This window comes from Xyrauchen texanus, chromosome 33, assembly GCF_025860055.1.
Source record: "Xyrauchen texanus isolate HMW12.3.18 chromosome 33, RBS_HiC_50CHRs, whole genome shotgun sequence".
NCBI classification, from domain to species: Eukaryota; Metazoa; Chordata; class Actinopteri; order Cypriniformes; family Catostomidae; genus Xyrauchen; species Xyrauchen texanus.
The window spans coordinates 22,376,807-22,403,168 of NC_068308.1; the positions used below are offsets into that span (position 1 = coordinate 22,376,807).

The 26,362-nt window shown below is 37.7% G+C and overlaps 1 protein-coding gene across 11 annotated transcripts in view; it reads left to right on the plus strand.

The window, feature by feature from the left end:
• LOC127626505 (supervillin-like) overlaps positions 1 to 26,362 on the plus strand; it is a 110,229-nt gene that overhangs the window by 28,388 nt on the left and 55,479 nt on the right. For 2 of the 11 annotated variants that reach the window (XM_052102318.1, XM_052102319.1), the window contains exons 1-9: positions 5,130 to 5,494; positions 13,956 to 14,016; positions 15,070 to 15,170; positions 16,928 to 16,988; positions 17,627 to 17,775; positions 17,992 to 18,673; positions 21,902 to 22,780; positions 23,418 to 23,585; positions 24,165 to 24,199. In XM_052102318.1, coding sequence (XP_051958278.1) covers positions 5,440 to 5,494; positions 13,956 to 14,016; positions 15,070 to 15,170; positions 16,928 to 16,988; positions 17,627 to 17,775; positions 17,992 to 18,673; positions 21,902 to 22,780; positions 23,418 to 23,585; positions 24,165 to 24,199 — 2,191 coding nt within the window. In that variant the 5' untranslated portion in view covers positions 5,130 to 5,439. Of the gene's footprint in view, positions 1 to 5,128; positions 5,495 to 13,955; positions 14,017 to 15,069; positions 15,171 to 16,927; positions 16,989 to 17,626; positions 17,776 to 17,991; positions 18,674 to 21,901; positions 22,781 to 23,417; positions 23,586 to 24,164; positions 24,200 to 26,362 lie in introns of those variants that run through there. The other 9 variants (XM_052102321.1, XM_052102320.1, XM_052102323.1 and 6 more) reach the window with 7 other exon arrangements.

Sequence of the window (26,362 nt, forward strand, 5' to 3'; positions counted from 1 at the left end):
AATGCCATTCTGGATGTACAGCAGTGCTTAAATGCCCTGCTTGTTTGAACGCACTCATAGGTTTAGTTCTCTCCATGGGTGTCTATTCTCCCTGCATTCCACAATCGCCTGTTTCTCATTCTACGATGTCTCCTTATTCATTTTGCCTCCCCGTGTCCTTTCTTTTGTCCCCCATTGTTTATTTAATGATGGTTTCTTGCACAAAAACAGTTGTAATTTAGTTCATATGGGCAGTTGCGGATGAACAACAAGGTTGCTCAACCCTCTACGGACACGGTGGAGATAGAATCGCTATTTGCTAGTAAATTTTAGTTTTTACTCACCAGACTTTTAACAACATGCAAGCCATAATGCAACAGAAAACCGAAATATATTAAGCTAATCCGGAAGAGGGCATCTTTACATACATCTATGTATGACTTCACACAATACAGTATGCAAGATTATAAATTGTATGACATATTTTGCTTTTAATAATTTTAAATCACATTTTAGTTTCTTGGAAATGTACAAATTTCACATTTATTTATATGATGTCAGAAATTGCATTTTTAATAATGATACAAACTGTTGTCACTGAAATTTCATACACTAACAAAATATTCACAAGGAACCTAATAATGAAAATAGTTACACATATAACAATTATTATTATTTTTTAAATAATTTACTATACCAAAACTACAATGCAACCCCTGCATAGATGCTGCAAAAGCCTATTTGTAATTTTGTAAATATATATTTACAGTGTTTAAATTCAAATATTTCATAATCTATGATTGTCCCTTTAAATATTTAGAATTTAGACAATACACTTACTACATTACTACATTGTTACATTTATTTTTATAAGCACATTTATATGCATAATATACATTGAGTTTACATTTGATATTTATAACAAGCACTCAATTTGTACTGTCTCTCTAAGAAAAAGTGTTTACGCTAGCTAGTAAGTGTTTATGGTTGAATGAGCTAGCTCACATTAATGAGACAGAAGTTATTCAGTTGTTTTTACCTCATCTGTGCAATATGTGATTAAAATGTATTTCTTTTTACATTTTCATCGCCAACAAGGACTGAGCGACACATCGGATACCCACGATGATTTAGCTGACGATGTAAAATTAAACAATATTGTGACTATAGCATTTTTAATGATCATTTTTATTTGTCGTCCAGTTTATATAATGTGCATCAATAGACAAATATCATGATCCTTCAGTGCTGTATAATTATTTTAAACAACATAAAAATGGAGATATGATCATATGTGATTACTTATCTGTGAAGGTTACGATTTAAGACAGATAAACATCTGTCTGTGTGTGCTTCAGAATGAACGAGTGACGCACTGATCTGTATGCTCTCGCAGGTGTGGCAGGGGCTCGTGTTTTTAGCACAGTTCACCTGCATTGTGAAGTACTGCAGGTTCATTTGCACAATTCCAAACTATAAAGTTGTACAAATTTACAAACGCAGAACAGTAAAAGAGAGCTGGACAGTGGTTCATAAAATATGAAACGCGTTACTGTCAAAAACTAATTTTCAGCTCTTTACCACATCCTCCACAGTTTTAGCAATAAATGAGTTGATTTATAAATATAAAAATTTGATATCCTTTCTTATGCTAAATATATATTTATTTTTATTTTCTTTTATCTGATTTGTGTACACATTTTGGACACATTTAAAAGTATATATTTTTTAAATAATTTTTAGTTATAAAATTTTTTCCTTCACCTGTACTTATCTGTATGACTGTTATATTGTATTCATGCATTGTTCGATCTGTTTAATTTTGTACATCTTATTGAACATTTATATAGAAAAAAATCCACAGTTTTAGCACAATGTGTGGACTTTTTAGATGGTCCCTTGCCCACCCTAAACTGTCGCTATCCTTTTCTGCATATCGCTGCCCCCTTCGGCATGTCGTGGCGCCGTTTTGCATGACGCGGCAGCTCATTTAAGTTTAAAAAATAAATCATGGTCCATTTGGCCCTTTTCGCGGCCGGCCCACAGGCCCTCCCTGTTCTCCCGAAGGCCAGTCCGACCCTGATGAGCCCCCAAGTGCGTTGGCCCACCGGGAAAATGCCCGTTACGCCAGATTACCAATCCATCCCTGAATGTAACTGACATATCATAGATCAACTAAAGTGATGGCGACAGCTCTGGGCCGACTGCAGCCAAATATGGTCCATTTTCTTAAGACTGCACGCTCAAGAGTCATGGCATGCGAAATAGACGAGGTGAAATTCAGCTTCTTAATCGCTAGCTTCTTATTCTGGAAAAACATCTCTGTGCTTTGCCACTACACAACTCAATCACTGGTGAGCAAAATCGGAATGTGTACAGCCAGTGGCTAATAACTGACATATTTTAGTCGTATAGTGCGAAATTTAGTCGCAACGTAGAGGGCTGTTGCTGAACACTAGACATGTGTAAATGTGGTTTGAATAATGTTAATATACTCATAGATGTTATGTCAATTTGGTATGAATTCTCAGTTTTTATTGCTTTGGTTGTATAATTGTGTGGACTTGGGAGGATTGTTTGTATTGTGAACATTTTTTAAATGTCTATTATAAGGTAAAAAATGAGAGAGAGAGTGAGGAGAATTGATTGGTATTACAGCTTGTTTTAAATATCCTTTGGCAACGTTCTAACCTTTAGTTGCTCTAGCTAATTTTTTTAAATCCCAGTGTTTCCCCTGTATGTATTTTGTGCTGCTCTGCTGGTGAATTATGAGTGCCACTTTTGGGAATTCACATGGTACATTTAATATATTTGTCACAACATAACACTTGCCTGCCCCAATCAGCTGTGTGCTTTGTACACTGTGAAAGAGGACACAAATACACGTACATACTCAGTGACGTCACCGCATAATGCACATGTCAAACTCGCTTCAGCTCAAGTGGCCTGTGAGCTCATTTCTGAAACTTAGGATGGCAGGGGATCGCAACATTTCACTGAACAATCAGTTAGCGCTTTCCATGTGAATATTATTGAACCTTCCGCTGTCATCTGTACTGTATGTTTTGAGTACATTTTGCTTGCTTCAAAGTGGAATAAACAGTGCTACACAGATCAATTATCAACACCGCTAAATCATGGATAAAGCAGCATGAGCACAGAGCAGGTGCGGTAATTAGCGGACTAGCCCCAACCTCAGAGACTTATTTTAAATGTGCTTGGGAACCAGTGAGATGCGTGGTTGGTATTGCAAAACCCATTTGAATATAGTACAGAATTGTCTGTTGTAAAACTCTTATGAAGTTTCTCTGATTAAACAAACAAATCCCACATTCTAAACTACACTGACAAACAAAACAGGAGAAAACATAAATTAGAAGGCTTTTCAGTTCTCAAATTACAACACTTAAAAAAAAATACTGTAGTAACACTAACCGTACTGCATTAACTATGGTAATTGTGGCAGAAAAAGTTTCTAAATGCCATAGTTATTTACATAGAAACCAGTTACTAATCATGGTAGTGAGGAGCCATGCATGGCTTTTACCTATTGTTACCATGGACTTACTACAAATATCATTGTTAAAACTATGGATATTATGGAAGGACTATGGTACATTTTCATAATTTCTATGGACCAAGCATATGTTTTCCAACTGTATAAAATGTGTCCTCTTTTAATGCTCTCTGATTGTTGGAAAATGCAAGTTGTTTTGTTTGCCTTTAGAAATTTCAAGACATGACTGTAGTTTTTAATCCGTAGGAGCCTGATGAAAGGAATCTGTAAAGAAGACCCAACTTAGACACTCTGTCAGAATATTGCAATTTAGCCATTTAAAAATTGGGTGTTCATTTTTTTTTCCACAGATGTTACTGTTGTTAATATCATAATTTTCATCTACATCCCAACCTCAAAATCAGTGCAGTACTGTAAAATGTGCATTTCAATACACATAACTTTGGTGCCACCAAAGCAGTTACTGGTGCCACATTTTCAATGGGCCCTTTGAGGCCACAAATAAAACCTGATGTGGCCCAGTCTGAAATTGAGTTTGATACCCCTGTATTATGCTATTCCTCAACCAATATGCATTAGTACGGGTCCAGCATTGTGAATGTGCGCATAACAGCACCATTGCTGAAAAACATCCTTGGGGAAATGCTGTATCCATTATTTCATCTCTCTCACTTTTTATCTCCCGTCTCACTATCATCTACTATTTCTCCTTTCTGAGCCCAGTAGTCAACTCTCTTGCTCACAGATGGGTGACTTTATTACATGAGAATTTCTGAATTTGGCTGCTCACATGGATATTGTATCCCATTTGAACAGGTGTGCTCAGTCTTTCTTTTAAAACTCATCAGTAATCGTGTGAAGAAACGTAATGTACTGGTGGCTCTTTTTTTAAAACTACAGCGGCCAGGATAATAAAAAAATAAATAATCTAAACCTATTTACCACACAGCATCATCTGTTGATATTGGGCAGACAGGATGGGAAAATAGGGAAAGAGATCTAATGATTTCATTTCATTTAATGTTTTTTCTACTATGGAAGTCTGTAATTCAGTCCCTTTGAGTACGTACAACAATATCACTTCTTGGCAAAAATTCCCCATGGCAATGATCTTTCTTTTCCACCTCTCTCTCTCTCTCTCTCTCTCTACCATATGTCATTGCTCAGAGATGAGTGGAATTTCTTGTTTCTTTTGACTCACTCATCTCTTACTTTCTCACCCTTTCAGCTGTCCTGAAACGCACGCACACACACACACACACACACACACACACCAGCAAGCCTACACACATCTATGCAGCTTCTACTTTCTGAATGATGTGTTTTCCTTCTCTCTCTCAGATAGATGACATATACATACACGCATACAGCATACCGTACACATAATTTTAATTAATACAAATAAGATAAAATATCTAGAATAAAAACACTCTCTCTCTCCCCATACTCCCAAGCTTCAGTATTTTGATGTTAATCTGATTAGTGTTCTGTGAGCAGCTTTAGCACTGTAGAAACCTTGCTAGCATTTAGCAGTAGCCATGCAGTCAGTGCACAGTGAGAGGCTCGAAGTCAGTGTAGTGCAATAGTGTTGGAATAATCCTGCTCCTTTTACTGCTCTCCTCCTCCTCCTCCTGCCCCCTTTTCACAATCTCTAGCTCTTTCTCTCCTCTCTGCTTGCTTTTTAAAATTCTTTCTCCCTCTCTTTATCTCCACCTCCCTTCTCTGCTGTCCCAGGACTGCTGCAGCTAACTCTGCATCACCTTGCAGTTCACACACTGCTGCCTTTCTGCAGTCCCCTCCCTTTACACTCCTCTCTCTTTCTCATTCACTCCCTCTTTCTCCTCTCTTTGGTCCTTCACATAACAATCCCCATTTTCCCCTCTCATTTTTTTTGTAACTTTTGTGGTCTATCTATCGTTTACCCCTACGTTTATTTTATCAACATGTACCGGAACCCGTGGATCTCCAACTATATCAACAATGTCAAGTTGTGTCAAGGTAAGTGAATGGGTGTTGGGGTGGGATGGGATGGGCCCACAACATCACTGTTAAAATTGTTTGGGTTTTAATGGCACTAGAGGCTATTTAGGACTTCAGAACTATCAGGAATTATTCAGGACAAGACACTATACAGTAAAAAGAGAGATGTTAAGGCAGAGAAAGTGGCCTCTATCTTAAGAGCTGTATTTTAGATACAAATGTTTTTGGTTTTTAAAATTTTGGCTGTGTGCCTTTTTGTCTGTTTTAGAGTCAGTTTAAGAAAGATTGTCAGACTTGCAGTTCTACCAGATTGCCTTTTAATGGTTTTGTTATGGTCTGTGCACTTGCGCAATGGAACATGCTTTTAAGGTATTGTGTGTGTGTGTGTGTGTTTAGTTCTTAGTTATATGGTGTTGCATTGTTGCACTTTTATATCAGGTGGTTGGATGTACTGTATGTCCAGCAAAGCACAAATTATGCATACATTTTTGCTAGGTTTTAATTTATGTATTAGAATTTTTCGTAGTGGAAGTATCCCAGTCAGTGTTACTGCTGCTATTAAAATTTCAAAGAGGTTTATATGGGTTCATGCATAAACGTATGAATGGGGTTTAGAGATTCCCTGTCACCTAATCGCCCTAATCTAGAGTGTAGACACCAGCTGTCTCATTTAAGACTCTTAATAAAGCCCTAGGTATGCTTCCATTTTGACGCGAACACTCGTCGAATACGAGCCTGTCAAAGTATACTCCATAACGGTGCGTGCATAAACGGGCAGTTGGCGCATGCATGCTACGACTGCTATGAGACACTGGACTTTCTATTCAGGTGTTTAGACCCATAAAGTTTAACAAATGCATGTGTCTCCAGACCTCCTCTCACATGTGCTCTTGACTTCAACTGCTGTTGTTTTTATCTTCATCTCCTGATGTATAGCAGCGATCACATCTTCTAGCGCCTCTTCCTGACAGTAACAATGTCAAATGTGAGTGTTGCCACCTTGTGGGCCCAGTAATTAGTGCAAATAACTCTAGGAGCATACAAAAGCATGCAGTTAGAAAAAACGGGCTGCTCGCGTTCAGTTCTCGAGCTCTCTGCTGATGACAAGATTTGTGTCATTTGTCCGACCGTTCGCATTTGAACGAAGTATACTTTCGGCTTTAATATCTCCCTCTCTGTCTGTGCAGTAGTAAGCTACAGCTTTACACTGTTTTGAAGAGTGTTGAAGAATGTTTCGTTTTTCACTGGTATTAAAACATTAAGGTCTTCACATTAAACATGAGACGCTGGCTAATCCTATTCCTTTTGAAGACTAATCCTTTATTAGCGGAGACAAAGCTGCCACAACAACTGGGTGCCACATTTGGCCCTATGCTTAGTTAATAGGTCTTGTTCTCTCATAAGTGTGTTTTGAATTCATGACTTGTTCACAGTTGCTTTTTTTTAATATGCCAATTATTTTCAGTTAGTTCACCAATACCTTTCATTTTTAAATAACTGTATGTATTTGTTTTAAATAAATTCTCGTTTATTTTACTTGTGTAGTGATTATGTTTTTGCCAGTTCTTGTTACAGTTCAGTACATTCATTCAGTTGTAAACTGTGACTGCCCTGCTTTTCAAAATGGGCTTTCATAAACATAGTGACAATTGTTAGAAGCCAGAGAGCCTCTGAAACAAATCAGTTTTATGATCTCTCTTATCACCAAACAAGCTGTTATCTTTAGCACCTCGATGTGCTTCTATTATGACTAATGGCAGATATCAATGAATGAGTCATGCAAGTGTATCTGTCACCTACATTACTTGTTAGTTGGAAAACAGTTGTGTGATCTGTTGAAACACAAAATAAACCTGAACAAGTTTTGGAGCTATACGGTTAGCTTTAATAGGAGGTTTGTTGAAGATGTGAGAGGTATGTTGGGGTATCATGGGGTTGTGGAATAACCTACATGCCATTTGAAGTGCTGTAAATGTCACACTTAATTGCTTCTGATTATCTTTTGTGAATAAGAGGGCACAGAGCCAAGTAACACCATTGGGGTGTTCTGAATTTGAATGCATGTCTGTTAGCGGTAGGTGCTCTACACAATACCATACGATGTACATAAGGAGTGCTTATTAAATGATGTAGTTTATCTGCATTACTAACTGCATTACGCATGACACAGAGAACACACATATTTGAGGAGTGAATCTGAGAGCGTGTATAATTGCTCAAAATGTCTCTATCTGCTAAACACACACTGTCTGTCGCAACTCACGTTACATCACGTATACTACAATATATTTGCATGTTTATTTGTTGTTTAATTAGGTCCTTCATCCATTTGCAGTATCTTTGTCCTCTCAGTGTCTAACTGTACAGCAAGTCAGTACTACTACATTATTGACTCTTGAAAATGGGCACCTTAATATTCATGCACATTTTTAAATCAAACTAGCATAAGCATCTGAATTGCAGAATGTCTGAAAGTGTACATTTACAAATTCCAATAGAGCGCAAAAGTGCCCGTCCACTTTTTCTGCTGTGTCAGTTTTTAAAAGTATTTTTCCCATTCCTTGGCTTTTTCCTATTGATTTTTCAAAAAAAATCCTTCATAACAGTTCTATACCATGAACCAAACCAACCAGATCAGAGGTGAATCGAGACCATACAAACTTTGATTTGAAGTAAAAAATTATTTGAAAATCTGATTAAAAGACAAAGGTACAACACTGTGTACCTCCCATATTTCATGAGCGCACAAACTACAATCCCACGAAGCATTGTGAAATGACATAACGGTATAAAAACGAATGGAAATATACACTCACTTAGCACTTTATTAGGAACACCTGTACACATTATTTATGCGATTGTCTAAGCCAGTCATGTGGCAGCAGTGAAATCATGCAGAGATTGGTAAGGAGCTTCAGTCAATGTTCACATCAACTAACAGAATGGGGGAAAAATGTGATTTCAACCGATGCATGATTGTTGTTGCCAGATAGGCTGGTTTGAGTATTTCTGTAACTGCTGATCTCCTGGGATTTTTACACAACAATCTTGAGAGTTTACTCTGAATGGTGCCAAAAACTAAAAAATATCCAGTGAGCAGCAGTTCTGTGGATGGAAACGCTTTGTTGAGAGGACAATGGAGAATGGCCAGACTGTTTTGAGCTGACAGAAAGGCTAAGGTAACTCCGATAATCACTCTGTACAATTGTAGTGAGCAGAATAGCATCTCAGAATGCTCAACACCTCGAACCTTGAGGCAGATGGGCTATTACAGCAGACCACCACCTCAGGCACTTTATTAGGACCATGGTGTTCTAAATAAAGTTCTCAGTGAGTGTATAAAACTATTGATTTTAGGTTGTTGATTATTATTATAGAAACACTATATTTTACCTTACAAAGAAAAAGTAGTTTGAGGGTGAAGGAAAACCTATTCACGGGTAGTGTAGTTGTTCATTAATTTCGCTATTAAATGCAATTTCTAATCAATTAAGTTCAAATAACGCTGACTGATGGCTTCAACAGAAGCAAATACCATTGATTTAACAACCTCAGAGCTCACAGTAGGTCTGTTTATAAAAGTTTATAAGTTATTGTTATGGGGCGGCTGTGGCTCAGTTTGTAGTTCGAATCCAAGCCCACACGACTCCACATGCAGAAGTGTCCTTGGGCAAGACACTGAACCCCAAGTTGCTCCCAATGGCAGGCTAGCGCCATTGGCATGGCAGCTCTGCCGCCATTGGTGTATGAATGTGTGTGTGAATGGGTGAATGAGTCACAGTGTAAAGCGCTTTGAATACTGTTAATGTTAAAAAAAAGATGCTATATAAGTGAAGTAAAAAATGTATTTCCATTATTGTTAAAAAATCAGTTTGTTTGGAAAAAATGAATGGGATATTTTCTTCTGGAACCTGACTGCTCTATATCTTGCCCTCCATTGGCCGCAATGTCATGCTTCATGGGCTGAGCAAGTGCTCGTTCATTAGGGTAGCAGTCTATGTGTTATTTCATGCGTGCTGCAATTAAAGAAAAGATTGTCTCTGAATCTAGGCCATATTGGCCATTTGATGATCACAGATTTAAGATAAAGATCGGCTATCTAGATTGTTTAGAGCATCCCTCCTTTCTTGTTGTGTTTATTATGCTTGAACTGCAGTAGCTTAGTTGTTGAATTTTCCGAGAAGCAATGTTACACAAATCGCAAGTAAAATGTTAGAGTATAACTACATAATTGTACTTTTGTCCCATTCTTCGCACAATGCTATCTAATGACATCAAAACAATTTTACTATTGTGCATGACTTGTAAGGTGATAAGTTTTAACATTTGCATTACATAACCAACTACATTTAGAAGTTTCTTCGAGTGTGAACACTTTGTGCAGCTCAACTGATAGTGTAGAACTTGCGATGCAAGCGACTGGGGAACCGAAAGTTTCATGGAAGCACCACAAAGTTACATGGTTGCTTCAACAATTGAATTTTTCTTTGACACTATCAGTTAGGTTTAAAGGATTAGTTCACCCAAAAATGAGAAGCATCATCATGGCACCCATTTGCTTCTATTGTATGGACAAACAGGGCAGAAATATGCTTATAAAAATTTTCATTTTGGTTCTGCTAAAGAAGGAAAGACACACATCTGGGATGGCTTAAAGATGAGTAAATCATGTGAGAATTATCATTTTTGGGTGAACTAATCCTTTGAGATTTAGGGTAGAAAAGTAAGTTTTGTTGATTTAAAACTTAATCTACCTTTTAAAAACCTCATCTGTTTGAGAGAAATGTAACTCCTTTAGTGCCACTCTGTGGACATTTCACTTCAGAACTGCTGCGATGCATGTCAGGAGCCAAGCAATATAACATTTTTTGCCACAGTCACATCATTTTCAAGGGATCAGTCTTGTCAATGTGGATTTGCTGTGAAATCACCATTCTTTGCCTGGGCAAGCTAAATATACTCCTATCTGGCTCTTTTAGCATAAACAGCAAAAACTTAATGTCACTACCCTTATCCAGTTTATCTTTTCTTCCAAATTTTTTTGTGCTTGACTATCTCCTCAGTGTCGCCTTGTCCGCTGGCCCTGTGACTTGTAAAGTGAGAGGAGATTTTTAGACAGTGAGGAATGTTTTTAGCAGATACTCATCCCAGCTGTGAAAACTTTCACCGTGACCGAACACAGTCTGTCAGTTGGGTCTCTCATTTAGTGTCTTCACAAATGATGTTTGTGAATGGAAAAGGGGGTATTATATTATACCTCAGTCCTTGCTGTAGATTAACGCATTTAACATTTTTAATCTTGGATGTTTGTGTTGGTCAGTGAGGGTGAAAGTGTGGTTGAGCTATTGATTTGTGGGTAAAGTGGAAACACATGTTCCTCTCTTCAGATCCCTCTGAGAGGCTCAGATGCAGGGTTGGGAGGGTTACTTTTTAAATGTAATCCATTAGAAATATTATTACAAATGTAATTTATGTAATCCAGTTACTTTAAGAAAGTAATGTCATCAGATTACTTTTTGATTACCTCAAGATCACCTTTGTGAATAAAGTCAAGAGAAAAGCAATATATTCTCGATGACTTTTAATCATACCTTCAGAATGCAAAACAAACCATGTTTGAATGTTATGAGTGATATGTCTATTATTATATTATAATTTAAATTATATATATATTGCCAATGTGTGAACGGCTTGTAACGCAACTTAAAAAATTAGCCCTTCCCAGACTTCCTAGGTTGCTAATTAAAGCCCGTAGACTGATTTTCATGCGAAGGGGCCAGGTCGAAATCGAAAATCGAAAGGATGTGACATTTATGCACGCTCCAGAGAGCCTTGCTTCAGACAGTAGCTTCTCTTCCGCTATTCAACAGCGTCAACAGACAGTCTGCAACTCTAGGTAATGTTATCTTAGAGATGGAATCCAGCAAACGTCCAGCTCCCAGCATAACACAGACTCTACACAAACTCAGAGTAAGCCAAAAAAAAAAAAAAACATTTATCTACTGAATCCCGTCTGGCTAAGCGAAAACTAGAGTGAACATCGTCAGGGCAATTGATTCCTGGAGGGATCTTCATTCGGTTTTTGGGATTAAAACCGACCCTGAATTGGCATTCTTCTTATTGGACAGGTAATTTATATAACTGCAAAGCATGTGAAATATAGTGCCATAAGGATTGATCTGTGTAATTTTAGCTAACTTGATCTTGCCTGCTAATGCTGACAAATTGCAAGCTACCTTCGAAAACTAATAATTCCAGCGATCTTCTCTTTATACTAAAAGTCAGGTTAATGTCAGTGTTAATCTGTAGTTATTCAGCAAAGTAAACTACAATAAAACATGAACTGAATGCTAGACAATGTTCAACATAATGCAAAAAGACCCATTCTTTAGTGTAACATAACTTGGTTATACAGAAAATATATACAATCTATTATATTAAAACAATAGAACATCGATATATCAAAATGACAGTTGTGATTAAATCACATCAATACTGAATTGTGTCAACATATTTATAAATATTTTATAAACAGCTACTGTTATCATCCACCAAATTTAGCTAACAGCTATTGATAAAGCTGGTTAGCTGGCTAATGCCGACATAGGCAATTGTATAAATGCAGTCAACGTATCATGCAAAGAAAAGTGATTACTTCAAACTACAGTCTCGCATGGTCAGACCTATATCCACACTTTGTTTTAGCCCTGTCCCAGCACTGGAGAGTCAAATATAATATGCAGTCTCAAAGTTTGTAGTAAAACAATCATAACTGTAATTTTAATTATGCTGCCTCATCTGTCAACATGATGTCGGTGAATCATGTTCAGCCTCTTTGTACATTACGTCATTGTTTTGGTCGACGCTCACATCCCTATGGAGTGTGTGCACGAGCAACAGGCAGCTTTCTGCAGTTCACTTAACGGCAACAGGTGCCATTTAGTAACAAGAGTTTCTGAATCTTACATACTACACCTTTAATAGGAAAACAGAATAATTCCAAATGTAGAACAACTCTGCATTTTTAACCAAATCAGTCCTCTATCTGTTACAGAAAATAGTTTGTTCTCATCAAGCAAATACACTTAGAACAGATGCACTGAATTATGTCTTGGTTAACATTTAAAAATCTGATTGGCTATATCTCAGATTCAAAAACACTACAAACTTGAATTCCAGTTAGCATGTAGACAAATTGGCACTGACCATTCATTAACTTCCAACTGCAATAGTTCACATAGTGCCATAATCACATGCTATCTTCATCATCATTATTATTATTAATTCCTCCAGTGTCTGTTATCTTGTTTTAAAGAATAGATCAAAATAGATTTAAACCTAGTAATGTGTCTTGATTTACTTATTCCTACTTTCTATGAATTTTAAAATGTCTCATTTGCCAGTATTTCTCCCTCACCCAAACTTTTGAACTATTCTCCACAATACATTTATAATAAGTAACAAAATCAGATAAATTAACCATTGCACTTGTCCCCTAAAATCCTAATGTTTTTAATTTGGTATTCATGTGTACAATCTGGATTTTTTTAACCAAGAAAAAAGAAATGCTGTCCCAATTACAGTTGTCATTACAACATGAAAGCATTTTAGAGGGCAATATTAGAGTTTCAACTGAAGTTAAGATTAAAAGTCAAACAAGTTTAGACAGTAGGCAGCCCATGTACCGGAATACTGGCTGTTCGCCAGTATACTTTTATTTTTTTTTATATATTGAAAATTTTATTAATTTTCAATATAAAAAAAGTTAGTAATCCTAGTTTTTACCCAATGTAACTATAATCTGAATACTTTTTTGAATACTGATTACGTAAAACTGTTACAAGTATTCCATTACTCCCCATGCCTGCTCAGATGTCAAACCTCCATGTGCTTGTTCAGAGAATTGATGCCACACCTGGATTACAACTCCATTACTAGTCATCTCATTACATTACTCACATGAATTGAAACTCACCATGTTGAAGGCGCACTCGGTAATTTTTTCCTCAAAAACAGGTTTTACCCTTAAACAAAAGGAGTACTTGAAAAAAATTTATAAAATCATGTACACTTGCATAACATGAGATCAGTGGCCTAAAAAAGTTGTTTTATTTTACATGGTGCTGGGCTGCCTCATTGGAGGCGCCATGGCGCCAAATACTACTCACTTTTTCTCAGTAACCCACCTATTATTTGACACGTTTGCTCCCGGAATAAAGCAATCATGGCTGACAGCAAAAATTTCATTTCAAGTTCATGCCATTGCATGATGCTGCATCTGCAGTTCCTATTTACAGACAGAAAAAAGTCTGTTCAAATATGGACTGAGCACCATGTTGACATCCATGAAATTAATACTATTGTTTTTGTTCCTGCCCTTCACATGGGGCCTTTCAAAAATCTATAGCTGATCTAGCCTGTAACCAGCAAGAGTAATTGTAGTCTAAGGGATATTTTTTTTGTGTATGTTTGTGCACAGGCCTCACAGGAGAGTCTGCCTCTAAGATTGTCCACAGCAATCTACAAAGGAAAGCTCTTAGGTAAGATCCCTATCTTTTATGTAATAATGTATTATCTTTTTATGTAATAAAAGATCATTTAACATAATTTCTTTGCATTGTAATAATAACTTTGGTTTCAAATACTTTTATAACCTGAATTGTAAAGCATTCACACTGAACCAACAGAAATTTTGCAGTCTTCTCTGCTTGATCAAATTTAATTGGGACATGTAGTGGATTGATTTATTAATTAATTGATTCAGTGGTCATAGTGGTTGATCCTCTATTGCCTTACCTTCAGAAATAGTCATGCTTTTTATAATTGTTTATTTGCTTAAGAAACTGGTATGTGGGGGCCTGGGTAGCTCAGCGAGTAAAGACGCTGACTACCACACCTGGAGTTGCAAGTTCAAATCCAGGGTGTGCGGAGTGGCTCCAGCCAGGTCTCCTAAGCAACCAAATTGGCCCGGTTGCTAGGGAGGGTAGAGTCACATGGGGTAACCTCCTCGTGGTCGCGTTTAGTGTTTCTTGCTCTCAAAGGGGAGCATGGTAAATTGTGCGTGGATTGCGGAGAATAGATCGAGCCTCCACATGCTACGAGTCTCCGCGCTGCCATGCACTGCAAGCTATGTGATAAGATGCGCGGATTGACTGTCTCAGAAGTGGAGGCAACTGAGACTTGTCCTCCACCACCCGGATTGAGATGAATAACCACCATGAGTTATGGGAACTGGGCATGCCAAATTGGGGATAAAATAAAGGAACTGGGATATGTCTGCACTTTTAGAAACATGCGTGATATTTTTCTTTGGAATCCTGTACACTGCAGATGACCCTATTTTCTGTCTAGAAAATATTTCTTGACATCGTTACACTTGAAATTAACTTTTCCAGTCATGGAAAATAAAATTTGTAAGTGAAGCTATTGCATTTCACATTTTGTAATGGAACTGTGTTATATCTGCCATGATTAAAATATTTTGGAGGATTGATGTTTGCTGCTTTGACCAAACTCAGCCTTCATTTTTCCATAATAACCCCAACATTTATACACAAAATGTATTAAAAATTAAAGCCAGTTTCTCTGTCCAGCTTCCAAAAAGGGTTCTCGTTTGAAGATAAAGGGGAGGTAACCAAGAGCAACAAAGAAGTAGCTGTCAGTCTGCTGGCAAATACACCCAGGGGTAAGTATGGTATGTGTACAACACTGTGGTTCTTTATCATGGCAATTATATACAAGTCTAGTTGGAAGATTTTGACATTGACTAAATCAGCAGTCAGCCCATTATGCAGCACATTACTCATAATACTTTGCAGGAATTATTTTGATTCTTCAGATTACTCATTGAGTGATGTTTGCCAAAGGGATAAGTATCTTAATAAAAAGGTTGCATGTTCAGTCCCACGAAGAACTCTAAATTGTTACTGTTATTATAATCCTGCTCTACCACTCTTATTCCCTTGAGCAAAGCTCTTAACCCCAGGTAACATAAGGATGGCTGTCTGTGGGATGAGTGCACTGCTTTCAAATGTTAGATGGCAAGGGACTGTTAAATGGAAAATAGCAAAGCAAATTATGCTATTCATGATCCCTTAACCAAAGTTTTCACAAGTAGAAATTTGCCATTCAAGACTTTTTTTTTTTATTCAGTATTGTCTTGTTGGGTCTTGAACACATGATGTTGGGGGATGGGCTGCTGATGGCCTATTTTTGGTCTGCAGAGGTGTGGGGCAAGTAGTCTTGCTTACTGGCCCTCAAAATGTGACATTTGTGTGAAAGAGAAAAAGAGGTATGTACAAGGTTATTGTTGGTGTTTTCTTTTCAGAAAGACTCATTGGCAGTAGTTTGACTTGGCTAACCACTTCACTTTACTGGAATGATTCTCTTGTAGTTTTGCAATCATAGCTTGTTAGAATCAGGTCTGTCTACTGTCAAATTTACTCTGCTGTCCTTCATCTTTTCCAAATGGAGAGGCTCACTTGACAGTAACTTATAACCTGAACACCCTTATGTTATATGTTATTTACAATATTTTTAAGGTTATCTCAATATGATCAATTGTTCTTTTGAAATCTTTACACATCTGTCCAGCTAACAATTTTGTAGAATTGAGTTGAGCTGGGTAGTTGTCAATAAGACACACAAGCCTTATCTATCTTCATATAACGGAAAGGGAAATTCATCATTGCATCACTGAGATCTTTGCTTTGAACCCCAGAGAGACCAGACTCAGGAAGCGCTGTTAGAAATGGTGTCATGTGTAAACATTAGCCCATGATTGGTTTCCTCTCAATCACTTCAGTGGTCTCCCTGGTGACTGGACACATTTGGGTGTTTGGTTAATCAGATTTACATGGTTATCACTGAAACATATTTACAGAGGATGTTACCTATGATTGACTAACTTTTTTGGAAAAGCATTTATCAATGATCCTAGCTAATGCCATACATGGCGACTTTAAATGTGGAAGCTGCTTTTGTTACAAAGAACATGCTCGCCTTTTGACTCCCAGACATTTATAGTAATTGCATAACTGTAAATAAATAGCAATGTCCGCACAGTGACGCTGTTAACAATAATAAATAAGGATTATGCAGAGTATGCATTTTATTAAAATGCATGCTCTTGTATACTTTTTGCCTAATTCTTACCATTCATTCCAATAGCTGGGGGTCTTAAAGGAAAATTTTAATATAGACAAAGAACTCTCAGAAGCTCTTTGGCAAAGTGATCAAATACATCTGATCACGTCATGAAACATGACTTGACATTAAACACCAGTGAATTATGTAAAGTCTTGAAAACAGATGCTGTGGTGCAATAATATGGTGTGTATAACTATATTGTGTAATATTGTATTTAATAATAGTTCAAATCTACTTGTGCTCATTTGGCTATATTTGTGCAAGACACTTTTGTACTCTTGTCGTGCTCTCTTCTCTCTCTAGTCTCAGAACTGAGGAAACGTTTTGAGAGTATAAGTACGAGCCAGAGTTGGGACATGAACAGGTGAGAAGGAACTACATAAAATCATGGTAGTGGTGACTTATCTGAAAAAAATGTTTATATGCTTGTACTAAATTTTATATTTGTCTTTTACTGTTAAAGTAATATTTCCGGGTTCGACAGCATTTGTGCCATAATATTGATTACCACAGAAATACATTTTGACTTGCCCAAAATCTTCTTGAATAAAATCAGAAATCTAGGTTCCATTTGAAGCGCTTACAATGCAAGCGAATGGGGAAAATTCATAAATGTTAAAATACTCATTGTTTATGTATATACTTTTGAAATAGTGTGTCTGTTAACATGATTTTAGTGTGATTATAATAATTACTAACTTTTTCTGTGTAAAGATATGTTAAATAAATGAGTTAAGTGCATTTTATAAAATAATAAGCTACACACTTCTGCCTGTAAACCCTCCAAAAATTGGCCTCATTCACTTCCATTGTAAGTCACTCACTGTAACTTTGATTGTTTTTTTGTTTTTATAGAAAAGGAGGGACAAGTCAAAATTATATTTTTTAGTAATCAACATTCTCAGATGCTGTCGATTGAGCTTAATTTGTATTGAACCTGAATTATAAAAAAAATATTTTGCCAGATTTATAATACAGGGTGATATCCACTCCTGTTCTTAGAAAAGAGCGAATTGCAAGGCGTCTGGAGGGCATTGAAAGTGAAGTTCTCCAAAATCTCCCAAGTTGCCCTGGTCTAGTGACCAATCAGCTGCTAGAGGAGGACACTCCGAGATACACCCGTGCAGCAGATACCCGTGACCCCTGCACAGGTCATAAATGTGCTAAATATATATGTATATGTGTGTGTATGTATGTATGTATGTATATGTGTGTGAAAGGTGTATAACATGAGTCAGTTAGTTAGTGGATGGTGTGGGCAGTTAGTTAGTTACTAACTATAGGTAGTTAAAGGGCAGATCGATTCTTGAATGTAAAAAGATGAACTAAGATGAATGGAAAATGATGAGCTGTAACTCTCATTGCAGATTCTCTTCAGCACTATGACAAAACAGACCCAAACATCTCGGATCTGCACAGTGCAAACATACAATCCAGAACCCACACCATCCACTCAGAGTCTGCCTTCAGCACTGGCTCAGCTCATGTGGCAGAGCTGGACACTAAAGCTGAACGCATTGCTCGCTACAAGGCAGAACGTCGACGCCAATTAGCTGAGCGCTACGGTATCTCTCTGGATCATGAGGCGGAGACCGACTATACCACTCGCTACTCTAAAACCTCCAGAGAGCCTGATGGGTTAGACCGACCACGCAGGACAAAGGTGGAAGGGGAGGAGGTGGTGCATAATGTTTACACCTCTAGCTCTCATGAAGATGGGGCCAGCTCATACACTTGCAAAGATCTAGAGTACAGCCGAGAACATACAGACTCTTTCTCTGAGCGTGAGAGGATGATGAATCTAGAGAACCAAAGGAGAGCACAGGAGAGGGATAGATTGCATAGAGGTGGAGGGGTTGCACCAGACCCATCTGCAGCATATATGGATGTGTCTGGGTCTTCCAGGGTCCCATGGAGGGAACCACGGATTATAGGGGTCCCCACATCCCCCATTGAAGGCAGAATGGCCACAATGCCTTCTCCCAAACATTGTGCATCTCCTGGTGATCTGTTTGAGCAGCAAGCTCACAACATCTTGCACAGACACGGGTGAGTCTGCAGATCACAATAGCGGTTTCTTGCAATCAGCTTTAGTCTTTAAAGTCACCAGATAGTGTTCTTATCACTATGTAGTTCTGAATTAATTTATCAGTCCTTTAAGTCCTTTCCTCGCTCAGTTTTCTTTTTCTTTCTCACTCTCTCCTTTCTTGGAAAGAATGTTGGCCTGTATTCCCCTGAATCTGTCTTTCACAGGTATTTTCCCCAAAAGTAACCTGCCAGTTTGCAGGATTTGGCTCACATACTTAAGAGTATGTCTACAACTCCCTAAAGATGGGTGGGCTCTGTTCAGTTTGACATTTTGTCCATTAGCCTTGACCTTCACTTCATAAGGATGTATTTTTTTGGCAGCTGTTTCTTTTATATCATGGATCATTGCTCTATTGGGACACATTGGAATTAAAGTGTTGGCCAAATTAAGCAACAAGGCATTCCAGGAGAATTAAAATTCCTAACAGCAAGATTCACAAGAGAGCCAGAAATATATCAGTTAATGTGCAAAAAAATTATATTCCAGAAATACCCAGTGCACATCTATAATGGCGGTCTAAATATTGATTGGTTTAATTTAAACAGTTGAGGCCTTTAAATTCCCATCAGGATGAGCTCAATTTTCATAACTTTTCAGAGGCCCTGGTTTACATCAGGCTGTTGTCTTTACAGGAACCAGCTTTCTGTTTTTGTGTATACCCCTTTTTTAGTGGTTCACTCTTGCGTGTTTCTCAGCATATTTAGCAATCGTAGCAAGTCAGCAAATCAATGGTCTCTCCAGACTGATTCAGAAGGTGACACCCTCTCTCCAATCAACTGGCCTTCCAGGTACCTTTCCTTTGGGATTTATGGGTGTGTTTGACACACTTCCCTTAATGGTGGTCCTGCCTAACCTCATGGCCCTATCTCAAACCATCTCTGGTCGTGTCCTATAAACCTCCTGGCTGGAATATAAAGAAAGAATAACAATATGATAATATATTTGGGTTTTCTGTAGTTTCACAACTGTGACTATCGGAATTAAATCTGGTCCCATTTGCAGCGTTGGTCCCATTTGCAGCATACTCTGTCTAAGACTGTGCCCACTTAGACAGGCCATTTGACTGGCCTGGCAAGGTGATCAGTGAGGTTTTTTTTCTTACGTGACATTTAGGGGAAGGTATATAATGGCATAGCAATCTCTAAAAGTAATTGTACAGACTAAATTAATAGAAAATGTGTGTAGATTTTGGAGTCAAGATTTCTGTCCTTCAAACGTAATGAGTACTTTATCTCACAGACATAACTCTAGGTCATATCCTGTTTAAATGCACCTTAGTGCCTCAGAGAAAATGCTTGAATATCTTTAAAAATTGTAATTCCCTTTGCATCGCAAACTTTGTCAAATCCAGTGGTTAGGCCTTTTTCGGAATCATTGTAGAATCATCTACCCTATTTGAGCAATATCAGTTAAAAGTACAGAATTATATTTTGTTAAGGTGTTATTTTTTTCCTCTAATTCTCATAATGATCTATTGTGCCTGACATGTTAGCTGCAATTACCATCATTCAGCATAAGACCCTATTTAATCAGCTTCTGTAAATTTACATTTAAAGTCAACATGAAATCAATATTGCCCCTATTTACTTTCTAAATAAATTTGTAAACAATTTATTGGTATGTTATTCCAACAAATAACATATAAGAAAGACACCAAATTGTAGAGGTAAAATGGGTAGTGAACAGTGTTTCATGTTGAATTAACATCCATAAACCTCTTGTGTCAGGTTCCCCTTTTGGAGTTTTTTTTCACATCTCAATTATTTTTTACATGTTCTCTGCTTTAGAGAGAAATTGTGTCATCTGTGTGTTCATAATCACATGTACAGTCTCATTTGTTTTGACCAGTTCTACCTTTTCATGAACCATATCCCAAACATTATTTTTGGCAGCATTTTGTTAGAGGCCTTTTTCTTATTTAGCTTTGAAAACTCAGTCTATTTAGGGAAGGTTAAAATCAGTTCACATGACTCAACAATTACAAAGGGCAAAACATGGTTTTACTTTAACAGGGGTCCAAAAGAATCCAGTGGAGTGCACTTTAACGTATGTGAAACTGAAGTGTGAGTGTATCCCATATATATTTCAGCTATCAAGCTTTGCAAAGTTCTGGAGGACTTGGGTCAGGGGAAACAGCTTTTAGCAAGTTGAGGAGTGTGGGATACAACTCATAAAAAGGATCTACAATGTGTAGAATACAGTTTTTTTTTTATTAAGTATTATGGCTCTCATGCTGGAAAGCAAGCTTGACATTGGTGAACAGGTGAGAAGAGGTAGACACACAAGGGGTGTAAAAGAACATAATAGACAATGGACAAAAAATTGACTTTTGCCTTTCACAGAAAACAGGCATTCCTCAAAAACCTTTGAGGATAAGGGGAATTTTATGTGTTTAGTTTTTCTTCATTGCTATTACACTAACTGCAAATGGGTTTGGATTAAAGAGTTTTGTGAAATCTGCCTCCCCCTGCTGAGAACTTGGTTTGCTTTGCTGAGTCTGACCTGAAGCAAAGATCCAGTCATCAAAAAGTAAGGTTGTTTATTAGCAAACCTCTCCCACCCAGACGCAGTGCCAGCATTTAATGAAACACAGTGCAGTGTGAAATAAAGATGCCCATAGCCACACTTTATATGATAATACACTGTATAGTTAAGAAAAGCCCTTTTATATATCATAATGCTTTAAATGGTTTGAGGCTTTTTTTTCCATAAATGACAGAATAAATAAATGCTTATGTAGAATCCTCAAAAAGCAGATTTTCAGTCATTTGTCGTCTGAAGGACTGACCATTGTTCTTAATGGTTTGATCACAACACTTTTTCTGAGATAATTTCAATATGGTTCAACTGATGTGTTCAGTGAGTGCAATATTTTTTTTCACATGGTTCTTGTTATGACTGCTGAAAATGTGGACTTTGATTCCTATTAGTGTCTTGGTGTATTTTATTACAAGCATTTTCAAGGTAGTTTTTTGACCACATTATAAAAGAATAAACCATAGTGAGATGCTTTAACTGGGTCTCTGGCTTAAATTTTTTTTGGGATGAATCAGAATTCAGTCAAACTTTTTATCACTTCCAGACCTGTGAAATAGTTATGTTTGTTTTTTCTTTCTTTTGCAGAGTCAGTGAATCTCTTATTCTTTTTCCTCTTAGTGAGTGTTAACCCCTTTTCTCTTCTCCTGAAGTATCCGAGTTAGGGAGAGAATGGCCCATGAAGAGCCTTTACACAAGAGTCCAAATATAGGCTCCACAATGGAGGCTCCTGCATACAACCAATTTCCACAATCATACCCTCGATATCATTCTCACACTCTGACCATCCCTGACACACCAGCCACACGGCTGACCCACCCAGGCCAAGATGAACGCCATGATCTGGGGTACCATAGCTACTTCTCTATGGGCACTGAACCTGTTTCCAGGCATAAACAGGAGAATGAGGAGCTTGCAGAAGTGGTGTGTAAGAGGGAGAGACAGCAGGATGTGAGGATGGAGGGTCTCCTGCAGAGCAGAAAGGCTGTTTTACCATGTGAGATTCGACGGAAAAAGAAGAGCACTGAAGACCTACACCACGGATGTGCTGAGAATGTGGAGGCAAGCCCGGGCATCATTGGGCATGGAAGGGAAGGGGTTGTAGATGACCCCAGAGGGTTGCGTGGAGGTTGGTCAAGGCGAGAATTGTACACTGAGCATGTGTCCCGACTTCAGGCTGCAGAAGCCATGCAAGCCAGAGCTAGAGAGGATCAAAAGAGGGCTGATGCTAGACTCAGTCATCAACAATCCAGCTATGCCAATGTCCAAACCTCTATTCAACCCACTACTGAGTCTTCCAGTGGAAGATGGGTGCCTTGTTCATCTAAACTCATCACTCATTCTGTGTTTGATGCTGGAAATGTCCAAAAGACTGTTTCTCAGCCGAACACCATCCAGGAGCCAATCAGAGAGGCTGACCTTCAGGAGAAAGTGCCCAATGGGGAACACCTATCACATGATGCCAGGGTTTCAGTGGCCCAGCTCCGCCACACGTACCTTGAAAGTGTTGCAAGCCCAAGGAAAACCGAACTGTAGGTGGTGGTACATTATTGTAATGTGTTGACTTACTAACCTGTCTAACATTGACAAATGTCTTCTAAGGAAGATTACGCTGCTGTTAATCTAACCATCTAAGCTAACTCCTTGGAGAATGTAATGAATGAAAAGACTGTGATCTTCAGATTTTAATGGTTTTTTCCTTCAGTTATCATGCTCTTGGATATATGTTGCTCAGCTTCTCTAGTTTACCCATTCCTTGGTCTTGCTAATTTTTCAGACCCATTTAGAACCATTTTAAGAGCGGGTCAAAATAACGAGCAAGACCATGGAAGGGTCAAATTGTAAATAATATTTAACCATTTCTGGCTCTCTTTTGTCTCTCTAACCTTAGCAAAGCTTGGTAAACTTGTCTTTCTGGATGGAATGGAGATTGCTGCTGTGTGTATACCAGTTTTGCTAGCAAACATGTGCAATCATTCTTAATCACTTTTTTGGTGATTGTAGGGTTTCATTAGTTCGCTTAACACATTTTAAGGATGCCAAATATAATCAATCACTTCCCAGATTTGGCAATAAGTTTATCCTGTTTATTTATCACACCCACACACCTGTCATTCATCTTTCTGTATTGAATGCTGCCCCGTTCAATCATACTTTGTGACGCAATAGGGCAGATGGGCTGCCTGCAATTACAGGAGTACCCTGGAGAAGTGAGAGAGGCAGAGGTCGGTCATCTCGTCACCCACTGCGGTATACATTTCCCAATGAGAGTAGAAAGACTTCTGAGTGGTTTAGTTCTCAGCCAATCACATCAGCTGAACATGAACAGTCGGACCGGTATGACTTTGAGTAGACTCATGCACGGTATTGTGGAGTTAGCATGGAGTGTCAATTACATTTACACTAAACTGATGATAGCCCAGTATAGTTTGTGAGTGACACTTCTGAGGACTAGTACATTACTTTTTTCTAACTGCACTGTTATTCCAAATAGACTGATTACCTAACTACAGTTAACTTCTCACTTTTATAAATCTGTCATTTACTTATTTACACCCAGCATTATTTAATTTGTTTTGGTTTCTAATCCTAAGGTTTGGTCAGTGATTCCTATGAAAGGTTCTTTGTTTTGTTCCTCCAGTCTTGTGGCATGTGGCAACCTATAATTCTGTTTAACACAATGGATTAAGCTGTCCTGATTACGCCTTTTCTGCACATTCCCACCAAAGAATCTTGCAGCTTTGTGTGTTTTCTTCTTTCCTTTTCTGTCTCTTACTCAAGTCTAAATATGCTACCTTTTAATATGGCCACTCACACTGATACAATATTTTTTTTAATCAGCTTGTTGACCTAATCATTTCCTATTTTCTAAGAATTGTTACTGTTCTCTGAAATTTCAACTTTTGCTTCCTTTAGGTCTTGTCCAATCCCCAAACCACCGAGCCCAGAGGGTAAGTTGCAGATCTTTTGCATACACAGTTTTAAGATATCATGTCTTTGTTGTGTAATTTTAAATGGAAAATACCTTTTCCATAGCAAGTTTAATTGATGTTTCACATTAAATCAGGTCTTTAGATGCCGTTTATGAGCAAGAACACAGTACTAAATTGCAAGGCACAACTGCAGAAATTAAAACCTTTGTATTTGTTTCAAATCTTTGCATCACAATAGTTTGACACACATCACCAGCTTTATTAACTGACACATAGTCTTTTGTAATTAAATGCAATAAGATATGATCAGTTTTACTGAGCTGGAAAATAATCTTATTGAGATGTGCACTGTGAATTTAAAGGTGCAGTATGTAAGATTCAGAAACCCTTGTTATTAATGACACCTGTGGCTGTTATGTGAACTGCAGCCATGTTGCACATGATTGCGTGCACACACTCGATAGGGACGCGAGCGTCGACCAAACAAAGAGACTGAACGTGATTCACCGGCATCATGATGACAGATGAGGCAGCATAATTCAAATTGCACAGTTATGATTGTTTTTAGTACAAACTTTGAGACTGCATATTATATTTGACTCTCCAGTGCTGGGATAGGGCTAAAACAAAGTGTGGATATAGGTCTGACCATGCGAGACTGTAGTTTGAAGTAATCACTTTTCTTTGTATGATACATTGACTGCATTTATACGATTGCCTATGTCTCTGTTAGCTAGATAGGCAGGCAGAATTATCAATGGCTTTTAGCTAAATTTGGATGATAACAGTAGCTGTTTATAAAATATTTATAAATATGTTGACACAATTCAGTATTGATGTGATTCAATCACAACTGTCATTTTGATATATCGATGTGCTATTGTTTTATTATAATAGATTTGATATATTTTCTGTATATCCAAGTTATGTTACACTAAAGAATGGGTCTTTTTGCATTATGTTGAACATTGTCTAGCATTCATTACATTAATTATTGTAGTTTACCTTGCTGAATAATTACATTTTAACACTGACATTAACCTGACTTTTAGTATAAAGAGAAGATCACTGGAATTATTTGAAAGTTTTTGAAGCAAGGTAGCTTGCAATTCATCAGCATTAGCAGGCAAGATCAAGTTAGCTAAAATTACACAGATCAATCCTTATGGCACTTTGCTTTACAGTAATGTAAGCTTACCTGTCCAATAAAAAGGATGCCAATTCAGGGTCTGTTTTGATCCCCAAAACTGAAAGAAGGTCCCTCCAAGAATCAAATGCCTGCCGATGTTCGCTCTAGTTTTCCCTCAACCACGATCATGTTCCCGCTAAGCCAGATGGGATTCAGTAGATACATAAAAAAATTTATTTGGCTTACTCTGTGTAGTAGTCGGTGTTGTGGTGGGAGCCGGCCGTTTGCTGGATTCCATTTTTTAGATAACATTGCCTAGCGTTACAGTCTGTCTATTGACGCTGTTGAATAGTTTAAGCACTGAGGCAAGGCTTGAGTGCGCATAAATGTCACATTCTTTGAATTTTCCCAGCAAAAGCGATCCGCTCCCTTTGCATGAAAATCAGTCTACAGGCTTTAATAGGCAACCTAGGAATTCTGGGAAGGGCTAATTTTTTAAGTTGCATTACAAGCCATTCACACACTGGCAAAAAAGGCTAATACATGAATAATTACATGAAGAATTGAATATATTGCACCTTTAAGGATAACCAAAAATAAAAGCAGTTGTACTGTTTGTCTAAATATTTGAATGCTCCAGAGAGCAATATACATATTTTTTAGAGCCTCTAGATCCTTGATATAAGTTAGAAGCTTTGCCTTTCCAGTTGTATGTTTAGGGAATATCATTATGTTCTTGTGTTAACTGGAATAAGCATGTTTCTTTAAAATGTAAGATCATCGTTAAACACATTATGTACATTTGCACCAAATGCATATGGATGTTCATAAAGACAAGTACAAGATGATGTATTCTATAGATCACTTTGCACTCAATACTAGAACAGATTGGTATAATACTTAAATTGGATTATGTAATTGTTAGGGCAATACTCTTGTGCTGTCTGTGCACAATTTTTGTATCTCAAGTCTGCTGTAGACCATTGGCTGTAAATATCCTTAAGCTTCAATTAGTGTAGACTGCAGTGCAGAGTCTGTCAGAGAACATTCTT